The sequence below is a fragment of the Ranitomeya variabilis genome, chromosome 2 (genome assembly GCF_051348905.1).
Source record: "Ranitomeya variabilis isolate aRanVar5 chromosome 2, aRanVar5.hap1, whole genome shotgun sequence".
Taxonomy (NCBI): Eukaryota; Metazoa; Chordata; class Amphibia; order Anura; family Dendrobatidae; genus Ranitomeya; species Ranitomeya variabilis.
The window spans coordinates 250098841-250112027 of NC_135233.1; the positions used below are offsets into that span (position 1 = coordinate 250098841).

The window sequence follows — 13187 nt, forward strand, 5'->3', positions numbered from 1 at the left end:
CCCATACCTTCACAGAACCGTACTGCATTCGGGTATGCCTCCAGTTTCATGCTTGGGCAGGTAAATAAATAGGAAAAGAATGATGCCAGTTTCCATCAACATTTGCTTCTCTTCTCTAGAAGCATAATGGAAATGTAGGAACTTTGTGTGCCGCCATACAAGCTCCAATCATTAGGAATACATCGGAATTCCCAAAAATGATCCCATATCCACCGGATAGGTGAGAATTGTTAGACTGGTGTGTGATCCAGCACTGCTATTCCTTTAGATCATCAAAAGCAAAGGGGGGGGGAGTTCTGACCTTTTTTCACCTGTGACTGCAAGAATGCTACAAGGAGGAGTTGACTTGAGCAACCAATCATTCATGTGTCCATTCATTTTCTATGGCACTGACAAACTGCACTTGGCAATCATTGCCGCTCACATAGAATGGAGGGCAGGACACATAACCGATCATCCATTCCCGCCAGCTGTTCCTGGTCACGGTCCTGAGGTCAGTGGAAGACAGGAAATGTAAAACACAAGTTCCCTATTTGGGCAACGAGTGGGTGTCCCAGCAGTAGGACCCTCACCAATTTAGCAATTGGCACATATTCAGTGGATAAGTGATAATTAATATGAGTTTTTCAGTGGAGTAGTTTATGTACAGTTGAACTTATGGTCAGTTTTCATATTTTTCTTATTTCTCCATGCTTCTATTTTCCAGGAAAGCAACTGATCGAAAAGTATTTTGATTTCCGATTATATCGTCTCTGGAAGACTCGTCAACACTCCAAACTGCTGGATTACGATGATATTTTATGAGCCTACCACAGTACTGCCATGTTTGGAGTACTTTTTTGCTGATTTCCAGGGTGCCAAAAGAATCTACTGGGATCTTCCCACCCAACGCTACGGATAGTGGAGGACAGAGGATACTACAAGAAGTTGTAACGTGCAGAGGCCGAGTCCACTGACTGGTGGTAATTCTTATGAAAAGAGTTGGAACAAGGTTTGAAACGTGGAAAATCAGGAATGAGAAGATGTCTTCATTCTGAGCTTCAGAAATTCAGGGCAAACACTAACCAAGAATCGCCGGGTCCTCTTTTTCAAGGCCCCTTTAAGACTTAAGCTCAGGTTTTTATTAAGACAATTTACACTTCTTGCACTAAAGAGCAAGGATCCCATCAAGCCTTCAAAACCCATGGTGAACTTTTTGTAGCAAAACCCAGGAGACTTTTATATATCACGGGATGGAGACTGAGAACGCAGAAGTTCGCCGGCTTGAAGGGTCGGGTCCGTTTGACAAGCGAGGCTACGGAAGAAGTATTGCTGACAGATATATCTATATAGAACATATATGTATATCTTATTAGGTTTTCTTTTGTTTATCCACAAGGGGTAACTTACAATTTAAGTGCAATTTCTTTTCAATCACGCAAATGGCATATTTAACCGTTAGACAAGTGCAGTGGTCTTTGAGCCATCTTGCATGGTGGGAGTTGTAGTGACTGCAGGAATCTATAGGGCGAGATATATATTTTTAGTAGATGTGTAGATCACCAGCAAATGTGTTGTAACCCTTCGCAGACTCACGATAGATCCGCTGTATCATGCGCAGTGTTACGTCTTACACAAGATTCTGCACATTTACTTGGCGTCTCATGGCCGGCTCATCACCTGCATTACTCGGCAAGATATGGAGATCGCCATTTATTGCAATATATTGATATTATTGTTATGTGAAGATAGTAGAAACCTATGTACAGTAAACAAATAGACATTTAGAAAATATTTATATATATATATATATATTGAATTTGGGGGAGATTAGCCATAAGAGTGATCACACATATGCAGGTAGTGGCACTCTCTCATGGTAGAGGCCTGGTTAGTATTGGCATCCCATTTCAGTGCTTACCTTTCTGGCTAGATGATAGAACTGAATAATAGATATATTGCTGCATTTTTTTACTCACTTTACATATAGTATTGTGACCTTAACCTGGTAAATTGCTAATTGGTTTCAGTCCTCGAGACCTAGGTTTTTGCTTGATTTTGGGTCCTGAGTCAGCTGAGTTTTCATATTTACTAACAGGTATATCCATTTGTTTAAAGGGGAGAGGCTGATATTAAAAACTACTGGAAAAAATCCCAAATCCGGCTTTTTTAGGGATGGTGTGGGGGGTGGGAGGGGAATCTTGCTTGATTGGTATTGTATGCATTAGACATGTATGTGACCCAAGATTCAATTATTTCCTCTCTATATGTAGAATTGGGAAGGGATAACTATGTATTATATATAGACACAAAAATGTGTATATTTTGCATTATGATCCAACGTACACCGCAGTATGCCAAGTTTGCCATTATCCGTGTACATTACAGACTACGAGTGGCGCAACTTTTGTAAGCTGATAATTCGGTACAACGTCTCTTACGACCACACAAACTGCATTGAAGAATGATTGTCTTCACAACTAATATGGTTGTATGCATCATATATGGTGGACCTGACAACCTGCCACAGAAGTACCGTACATTTGCCGTGCAGGTGTAATATGTACTGGGAGTTACAAAAGACTGACACTAAAGCAGACAATTAATATTGGTCCCTGGACTAACGCGATGCTGGAATCTGTCAGTGCATCGATTTATTGACAGCTCCATTACTGTAGTAATATGTTAACATAGAGCAGCACTGATACTGGTGCATATATAGACTGGGCATTACAGGCCGCATTGTCATTTCCTAGTAGGAAGCAGTTGATTTACCCCATCCCTGGTCAGATCTGTATTATTGCAGATATGTGGTGTTTGATATCATGGTGATGACTGATTATTTGTGAAAATTACCATCAAGGCAATAATATAAAATGGGACTATATCGATCGCAAGATTTGGTTATCGTGGGCTCTGATGTTTTTTATGTGCTATTTTTTTTATGGCGGCCCTAAAGCCATGTTTGTTTTAAAGAGTAATTAAGTGTTTTATATATATAATTATCCGCCAGGCATTGCAACGTTATGAATCTTTGTAATATACTTCATTACCCTATTTTGTTTCCTTCTCTTCCAAACACCAGGCTGAAAGTGCTGTTTTTAGCTGCCTGGATCATGCTCCTTTAGTAGCTGTTTTGAACTGCTGCTCTAGCAAGAACCTGTGCTCAAATACTATTTGTAAGCACCCTCCTGTGTGAGCTTCTCTGCTACCCTCCCCCATGATCACACACAGAGAGTGCGGTTTCTTGGCTGAATAATAATTAAACAGAGAAAAAAAATGTTTAGTTAATATGGATATTCCTGGTCATCACAGAGACTGATAAGTGGCTACATTAAAAGTAAAATACTTCATTAGAAATAATTTAAAAGACAAACAATGTTAAAAAAGTGGCAATATAGTGCAAGGTGACAAAGGCACGCCACTGAAACAGTGCCTTGCGAAAGAATTCGGCTCCCTAGAACTTTTCAAACTTTTCCCACATATCATGCTTCAAACATAAAGATACCAAATGTAAATTTTTGGTGAAGAATCAACAACACAATTGTGAAGTTGAGCGAAATGTATTGGTTATTTTACATATTTGTGGAAATTTAAAAACTGAAAAGTGGGGCGTGCAATATTATTCGGCCCCATCTCTGTCTCTGGATACAAGTTTTATTTATGTTGGTACTTGTTTGTGTATTTTCAATCTTTGACTACATTGCCTATTAGCATTACATCTTGCTCTTGCCTGCCATCTGGTGGTGCCACTTACTTTCTTTGGCTCATCACCTTGCACTATATTGGAACTTCTTAACATTGTTTGTCTTTTAAATTATTTCTAATAAAGTATTGTACTTTTATTGTTCATCTTACGCCTCTCCTTATATGCTCTCTGTTGTAGCGTAGGACAGCTTTTTATACAGTCATATTTGGATGCTAGAAAACATTTTGTCCCACTGGACCATAAAATTATTTTTGATTATTATGAGCATCATTCGCTAGGGATTCAATCTCTGCTTTTGAGTGGCTACATGTAGCTATGTGCGGATATGAGTCCCCATTATCATTCTCATTGACATCTAAACTCACGCCTCACAATTCTGCAGCAGTTTGACACTCATTGGCCAGTAACTATTGGCCATTTAGTGGGTGATAACTTTTAGTAGAAATGTATGGATCATTCATAATCAATATATGGCATAATATGATAGGTACACATATTTTTGTATTAAGGTACTTGCACATTGCTATTAGTGTGAAGTAGTAGTTTGTGTCTTGTCTGGAATGACCGCTCTGAAGAGGAGGAGTGGTTTTATGACTTTTCTGGCTACAGTATGCATTAGATGTATATTTACACATTGTAACAGATTTATTGTGGGGTAATGAAGCAATGGATGAGTACAGCAATGTGAAAAATACAATTGTGTAATAAGAATGCTTATAGAAATATAGTAATGCATATCCATGGATTAAAAATTTTACACTAAGAATTTAACCCAGAATGTGTAAAAATGTTAATGAGTGAACTGATGGGACAGTTTAATTTGCACTTATAGTGGTGACTATTAGGAAATAACTGTTGTATAAAGTACATATAAACCTATGGGGCGTGATGCGCAGTAGAGTACAATGATGATTAAGGGGTGTTATCGATTTCTGGAAAAAAATATAAAATGTGCATATGTTCTAACATAAGAAATATAAACATGAATAAAGTCTGGTTTGCTATGCTCTTTTTACAAGTGGCCAGCACAGGAGCGATGCAGCCAATCATTGGTTGCAGGAATCACGTGAGTACTACTGGCGTTATGGCGTATCGCTGAGCGATTTATGCCAGTAAAGTATTTGACGTGCAGGCATCACATACTGGCCACTTGTAAATGTAGACTGTAAACACTGGTAGAGCAACAGCCCTGGAGTTTTGTTTACATACATTACATTACTGATCCTGAGTTACATCCTGTATTATACTCCAGAGCTGCACTCACTATTCTGCTGGTGCAGTCACTGTGTACATACATTACATTACTGATCCTGTACTGATCCTGAGTTACATCCTGTATTATACTCCAGAGCTGCACTCACTATTCTGCTGGTGCAGTCACTGTGTACATACATTACATTACTGATCCTGTACTGATCCTGAGTTACATCCTGTATTATACTCCAGAGCTGCACTCACTATTCTGCTGGTGCAGTCACTGTGTACATACATTACATTACTGATCCTGTACTGATCCTGAGTTACATCCTGTATTATACCCCAGAGCTGCACTCACTATTCTGCTGGTGCAGTCACTGTGTACATACATTACATTACTGATCCTGTACTGATCTTGAGTTACATCCTTTATTATACTCCAGAGCTGCAATCGCTATTCTGCTGGTGCAGTTAGTGTACATACATTACTTATCCTGTACTGATCCTGAGTTACATCCTGTATTATACTCCAGAGCTGCACTCACTATTCTGCTGGTGCAGTCACTGTGTACATACATTACATTACTGATCCTGTACTGATCCCGAGTTACATCCTGTATTATACTCCAGAGCTGCACTCACTATTCTGCTGGTGCAGTCACTGTGTACAGACATTACATTACTGATCCCGAGTTACATCCCGTTTTATACTCCAGAGCTACATTCAAATTTCTCCAAATTACTAGACAGTAAACTGTTTGCTAACAGGCACATTTAATTCTCTGTATTACATTGTATTAATTTCCTTACATCAGATGTCTGCATGGAGCCTTCTGTAAAGACTAAACTTCCCATAATGTAAATCACCAGAGAAAGCACCCTGCAGACTTTGAACAAGCAGGAAATATCCAGAGGTTTAAGAGCAATGTCTTTCAGACATGGAAATGCTACAGTAAGTGCAAACACATATACAGTAACACATGGTGTAACCTTGGATCAGCACACGTTAACGTAAAGACTTGACATATTGATATGAAAGGGTTAATTTGCAGAGTGTAAAATGATATTCCACAGTGAAGCAGCACTTTGAATACAATTTGTAAGATATGCTTGGTATAAGATGCTGGACAAAATAGTCACATCAGAGTTTCTCAACCTTTGTGATATTTACCAGTACTTGAGGCAGCCATAAATATTCATTATTAATTACCAAAGACAGGTTTTTATCATTCAAAGGCATGGTGTTGCTTTTTCATCTCCACAACAAGATTAAACTGATTTTGAGACGCACACCGGTCTAATATTTCAACACACTTGCCATACGTTCTTTGTATGGCACTCCATGGTTCCACTCCATCATCATTCTCCAAGCACTATAGGTGCAGGAACTACCTCTTTTTCCAGCATACATTGCCACTGCCATTATGCAATGACTTGCCAGCCTGGATCTGAAAATTGCCTCTCTGTTAGACCGATATACCTACATGCAGTTCTTCAGACAAGAGAGTAGGAGCAAAGACACAAAGCGCCAATCCTACTAGAGAGAAAGTCCTGACCTCATCACCTGTTATTCTTCTTCGTTTCCCCAAGGGCTTGTTCACATGTAGCGCTTTTGAAGCATTTTTCACGTGTAATGCAGAGTACTACAGTAGCACTAAAATAAATGGGATTTCCAAAATTTCACTCACATAGTGTTTGTTTTCTTGCATTTTTTCACCTATTCAGTTGAATGCATCAAGCGTGCAGGATGTAGCCAGCATTTTTCAACACATATTTTCATGTGAAAAAAGCCCTGTGTGAACACACCTTGACAGTTCTTCTTTCACAATAGGCAGTTGGATGGCACGTTACACAGTAGGGAGACACCCAGCTGCAGGCATTTTTGAACAATATTTCTACTTAAAATAAAGAACTTTGTGATTTTGTCCATCGTTGCTTTAAATATGATTCTAAGTTTATTAAAATTGTAGTAACCATTTAGGAAAGGTGAAGTTAAATCCGTTCCCAATTATATTATGAATTTTGTCATGATAATTAAAATCTACCACTGTAAACGATCATATTATAAAGTGTTTAGATATTAATGTGGAGATAAATAAGCCATACCACAATTGTTAATAATTGCAGATATAGTGTATCAGTGTGGTGCTAGTAAATATATAGGGTGTCTCATACAAAGCCATTAGCTGTGTATTTAGTTTTTTGGGAACTAAAATGCTACAGCAGGATATTTAAGATTATATAAAAGTTCTAATGTTGTTAGCATGGTGTTTTAGGCGTCTGTGATGGGCTTTTTTCTTGCCTTTTTAATATAACTTTTTAAAGAATGTGACCAAACATTTGGCATACTGATTTGTTCTCCATTTTCCATACTTCTGCATTTAGTGTTAAAGGGGTAGTACCATAAATCCAAGTTTCACCTGTCCACAAGATAGATGATCTAGTGCTTGGCTATCTCCAGCAAACAGTGCAAAACAGTCCGTTTCCGATTGCTTCATGCAAAGATGACAATTAACCCATTCAACGGTCACACCCCATTTTTCAGATTTGCCCCAAGCACTCAATTATGTTTATTGGAATTAAGGTTGAGAAACTCTGTGTCCATGCAAAAAATGAACATTAGACGAAATTTGGGGTTCACATATGTAATGGAATAGAAACTTGGTGCATCTCCATTCCAATGGCAGGTATTTATACACGAACATTTCCAGTACATCTCCATGTTACCTGGGACGCGTCTTGTGTCAGGTTAGGTGCAGACTATGCCCAAGCGACACGGACGACTTCATCAGTTTGATCATTCAACAAATGTTTTTCTGCATTGAATTCAGTTCATGGAGGGAGGTCATGGACTGGAGGTGACCCTATTACTAGAGGGGCAGCGTGGGTGGCTCAGTGCTGCCTCCGCTTCTCTCCTGTCAATCACACTGTTCTTGCTCTCTTGCACCCAGATAATAAATTTGCTTCCTTTTGATATAATAAGTCACTATACGACAAATTCTGTAGGTTTGTAGTGTAATAGGCTCAAATTTTAAGGAGAGTGAGACAAGCCTTTAAAAAAAAAAAAAAAAAAAATAAAAGTTTGTATTTTTTATCCTTTACAAAGTGTGAAATAGCTATGTGATTTTTTTTTTTTTTCTGGACAACAGTGCACTGATGTATTTCCACTGTCATTTTATTAATAAAACCGTAGAAATATTCAGAATGTGTCTGATGTATTTCTGAGTTTGGCAGTTTCATAGTAAGATGTAAAAAAATAAACACATTGTGCAGTTCTATGTAAAAACGCTAAAGGGAATATTCCATTGGATAGGCAGTAATAAGTCATAGATCAGTGCATGTCTGATCCCTAGGACCCTCACAGATTGGTAGAACAGGGGTCCCATGGTCATGATAACCAGGCACAGCACTGGGTGATTGGTGGGTCTGACCGCTGGGACCTCCACAGAGTACGGATCTGTACTCGGGATTACGGGGAGTATCAGTAGTCAATCCTCCCAGAAAGTCCAGAGTGACCTTGCTTGCTATAGCAAGATATTAAATTACACATTCACATAATACATGGAATTGCACTTTTCTCCATAATAGCTAATAATACGTTTCCTTTACTGCATTCTAGGATCACACACATCCCCTGTGGGTTTAATAGCACAGCCATCTTATAACCAAAGCCCAAAAATGCAATTACTATCCAGATTTAGTGGCCAGGCACCGGTTTTATGAAGTACCAGACCTATGCAGGGTGAACAGATGTCGAACAAGATAAGGTTTTTTGCAAATCTGTTGGAAGGGATAACACACAGCTAGTAGGTTACCTCTTGTGAACCTAGGCCACGTTCACACATTCAGTATTTGGACAGCATTTTACATCAGTATTTGTAAGCCAAACTCAGGAGCTGGTGAAAAATACAGAAGTGGTGACGTGTTTCTATTATACTTTTCCTCAGATTGTTCCTCTCCTAATTTTGGCTTACAAATACGGATTTGAAATACTGACCAAATACTGACACACTGTGCTTATAGGAATGCCTAAATAACAATCAGTAGTGTATAATTATTGGTAATTCTTTCATTGACAATAGAAGCAATGTCATAAAGACACATGAAGGCTGGAGAGAGCAACTCAGGGACTGGCACACACCGAGTCAGAAGTACCGAGTGGAATTATAAATGTTCTGGCAACTCTGTCTCCAAATATGTCTACAGGATCTCACAAGGCCATAACGGACTGCCAATGGATACACTATGTAAATCAACAAAGTAACTGATCTAGTTCATCCCTTCTTCATAAATGAAAACCCATTATTTGCTACGTTTCTTGCATTGCATCATTCCTGACCGACCATTGTCCGCCTAAAAAAGGCGCTGCCATTAGGGAATCTTACTGCCTCGAAGGAGGGCCTGATTAGGTAGGTGGCGCATCCATATGATGCCAGCATAACATTGATATACCTATATATGTCACACATTTCTGCTGACATCAGGGGTGTGACTAGAGAGGCTGCAGGGGTTGAAGTCGCACCTTGGGGGCCTAGGTGATAGGAACAATAGAATTCACTTGTGATAATAGTGGGAGATTTTTCATGGGGCCCATAAGATTCAAGTTACTGGTGGAAGGTGTCAGACCGCGCCAAATATACAGAGATGGCAACTGCTATGTGGTGCGCTGCTTATCTTACCTTCAGAGCCGTGAAAGGGAAAATTAACCCCTTTGCCCCCAAAGGTGGCTTGCACATTAATGACAAGTTTGGAAACTAACCCTTCTAACTTCCTAACAAAAAAAAAGTTTAAGGTTGACCAGCAATTTTTCATTTTTCCAACAAAATTTACAAAACCATTATTTTTAAGGACAACCTCACATTTAAAGTCACTTTCAGGGGTCTATATGATATAAATACCTGAAAGAGACACCACTCTAAAAACTGCACCCTTCAAGGTGCTCAAAACCACATTCAAGAAGTTTATTAACCCTTCAGGCTTCAGGTGCTTCACAGGAATTTTTAGAATAGGGAAAAAAAACGAACATTTAATTTTTTTTCACAAAATTTACTTCAGATCCAAATTTTTTAATTTGGACAAGGGTAACAGGAAAAAATGGACCCCAAAAGTTGCTGTAATAGCACCATATAATTTGTGCAATTTCTCCTGAGTATGCCGATACCCCATATGTGGGGGAATACTACTTTTGAGGCACAGTGTAAAGCTCAGAAGAGAAGAGGCGCCATATTGGAGTTCAGATTTTGCAGGAATGGTTTAGGGTGCCATGTCACATTGGCATAGTCCCTGAGGTGCCAGAACAACAGAAGCCCCCCTTATGTGAACTCATTTTACAAACTACACTGCTCAATAAAATCATCTAGGGGTGCAGTGATCATATTGACACCACATGTGCCTCACAGAATTTTTATACCATTGAGCAGTGAAGAAAGAATAAATTACATTTTTACCACTAAAATGTTGTTTTAGCCCCAAGTTTTTAATTTTTCTAAGGGCTAATAGGACATTTTTTTTTACAACAAATCGAGGTCCATTTTTTTCCTGAGTGCTCCAATACCCTACATGTAAATCGGGAAATATTTTTCAGGCACAGTGCTAAGCTCAGAAGGCAAGGAGCACCTGATTTTACCTTTAGGGTATGTGCACACGTCCGGATTTCTTGCAGAAATTTCCTGAAGAAAACCGGAAATTTTCTGCAAGAAACCCGCATTTTTTTTTTTTTGCGTTTTTTGTCCGTTTTTTTCGCGGTTTTTTTAGCATTCTGCAAGTGTAATTAGCTTGCAGAATGCTAAAGTTTTCCAAGCGATCTGTAGCATCGCTTGGAAAACTGACTGACAGGTTGGTCACACTTGTCAAACATACTGTTTGACAAGTGTGACCAACTTTTTACTATAGATGCAGCCTATGCAGCATCATTAGTAAAAGATAGAATGTTTAAAAATAATAAAAAAAATAAAAAAAATGCTTATACTCACCCAGACGATCTCCTCAGCGGCGTCCGTTCCTCTTCCTATAGCTGGTGTGTGCGCGCAGGACCTTCCATGACGTCGCGGTCATGTGAGCGGTCACATGACCGCTCACGACCAATCACAAGACAGTGACGTCATCACAGGTCCTTCACCGCACACCAGCTATGAGAACCGAAGCTGCAGCATGCAGCGGTGAGGCGGGAACACTGCGGGGGACATCGAAGGTGAGTATAGGACTATTTTTTATTTTAATTCTTTTATTTTTGGCCAATTATATGGTGCCCAGTGCGTGGAGGAGAGTCTCCTCTCCTCCACCCTGGGTACCAACCGCACATAATCTGCTTACTTCCTGCATGGTGTGCACAGCCCCGTGCAGGAAGTAAGCAGATCAATGGACTCCTAGGTGTGCGGAATCCCCGCAATTCCGCATTTTTAATGAACATGTTGCTTTTTTTTCCGCGATGCGATTTTTTTGCGGAAAAAATCGCAACATTTGCACAAAAAATGCGGAATACACTGTAAATAATAGGAGGCATATGTTAGCGTTTTTTTCGCGTTTTTATAGCGAAAAAATGCGAAAAAAAAACGCTAAAAATCCTTTCCGTCTGTCTCATGCAAGAAAAGCTAAGTCCGTTTTGAATACTTTGGATCATTTGCATTTTTCAGTGTTTTTTGTCCAGCTTGCTTAATATGTGTTTTTCTAGCTCGCTGGTAGCTCTAGGGTGCTGATATTCTCCCTCCGCACCGTCAGTCGGTGTGGGGGTTCTTGAAATGTTCAGCGTGGATGTTTTTGCAGGGTTTTCTGCTGACCGCATAGTTCACTATCTATTTTCTGCCTATCTAGACTAGTGGGCCTCACTTTGCTGAATCTAGTTCATCTCTACGTTTGTGTTTTCCTCTTGCCTCACCGTTATTATTTGTTGGGGGCTTTCTATATCTTTGTGGTTCAATTTCTCTGGAGGCAAGTGAGGTCTTATTTTCCCTCTAGGGGTAGTCAGTTGTCCGGCTGGCTCGAGACGTCTAGAATCAAGGTAGGCACGTTCACCGGCTACTTCTAGTTGTTGTGTTAGGTGTTATGACCCCAATGGCAGAGGGTCTCAAAAGTACATACCAAGTCTGCAAACATAAAAAACCAGCTCATAGGGCAGTGGTAACTGGGCTAACCGTATATCTAATCCTAGCACCACAAATAGCAGCAGCCGGGGAACGTGCCTACGTTGGTTCTAGACGTCTTGCGCCAGCCGGAGAACTAACTAACCCTAGAAGGGAAAAGATAGACCTTTCTTGCCTCCAGAGAAAAGACCCCAAAAGTTGGATACAAGCCCCCCACAAATAATAACGGTGAGGTAAGGAGAAAAGACAAACGTAAGAATGAACTAGATATTTAGCAAACAGAGGCCCACTGACTAATAGCAGAATATAGTAAGATGACTTATACGGTCAGCAAAAACCCTATCAAAATTTCCACGCTGGATATTCAAGAACCCCCGAACCGTCTAACGGCCCGGGGGGAGAATACCAGCCCCCTAGAGCTTCCAGCAAAATCAGGAATCACATTTAGTACAAGCTGGACAGAAAATAAGAGCCATACAAATAACCAAAAAACAAGGAAGCACGACTTAGCTTAATTTTGCAAGAACCAGGACCAGCAGACAGGAGCAAACAGAAAGGATCTGATTACAACGATGCCAGGCACTGGACTGAGAATCCAGGAAGCTTATATAGCAACACCCCTGGACTAACGACCCAGGTGGGTGCCAAACTGAGAAAGACAAACCCAGAGTCATATCACCAGTGACCACAAGAGGGAGCCAAAAAAGTCTAATTCACAACAGTACCCCCCCTTTAAGGAGGGGTCACCGAACCCTCACCAAGACCACCAGGGCGATCAGGATGAGCAGCGTGAAAGGCACGAACTAAGTCGGCCGCATGCACATCAGAGGCAACCACCCAGGAATTATCCTCCTGACCATAGCCCTTCCACTTGACCAGATACTGAAGCCTCCGCCTGGAGAGACGAGAATCCAAGATCTTCTCCACCACGTACTCCAACTCGCCCTCAACCAAGACCGGAGCAGGAGGCTCAACAGAAGGAACCACAGGTACAACGTACCGCCGCAACAAAGACCTATGGAACACGTTGTGAATGGCAAACGACACCGGAAGATCCAAGCGAAAGGACACAGGATTAAGGATTTCCAATATCTTGTAAGGACCGATGAAGCGAGGCTTAAATTTAGGAGAGGAGACCTTCATAGGAACAAATCGAGAAGACAGCCATACCAAATCCCCAACACGAAGTCGGGGACCCACACCGCGGCGGCGGTTGGCAAAAC

The 13187-nt window shown here is 40.4% G+C and overlaps 1 protein-coding gene across 3 annotated transcripts in view; it reads left to right on the forward strand.

Annotated features, from left to right (window-relative positions):
- Positions 1–8082, forward strand: part of NSMF (NMDA receptor synaptonuclear signaling and neuronal migration factor) — a 62469-nt gene extending 54387 nt beyond the window's left edge. For all 3 annotated transcript variants that reach the window (XM_077284558.1, XM_077284557.1, XM_077284556.1), the window contains one exon: positions 707–8082. In XM_077284558.1, the coding sequence (XP_077140673.1) occupies positions 707–804 (98 nt within the window). In that variant the 3' untranslated portion in view covers positions 805–8082. The remainder of the gene's footprint in view (positions 1–706) is intronic.
- The last annotated feature ends 5105 nt before the right edge of the window (positions 8083–13187 follow it).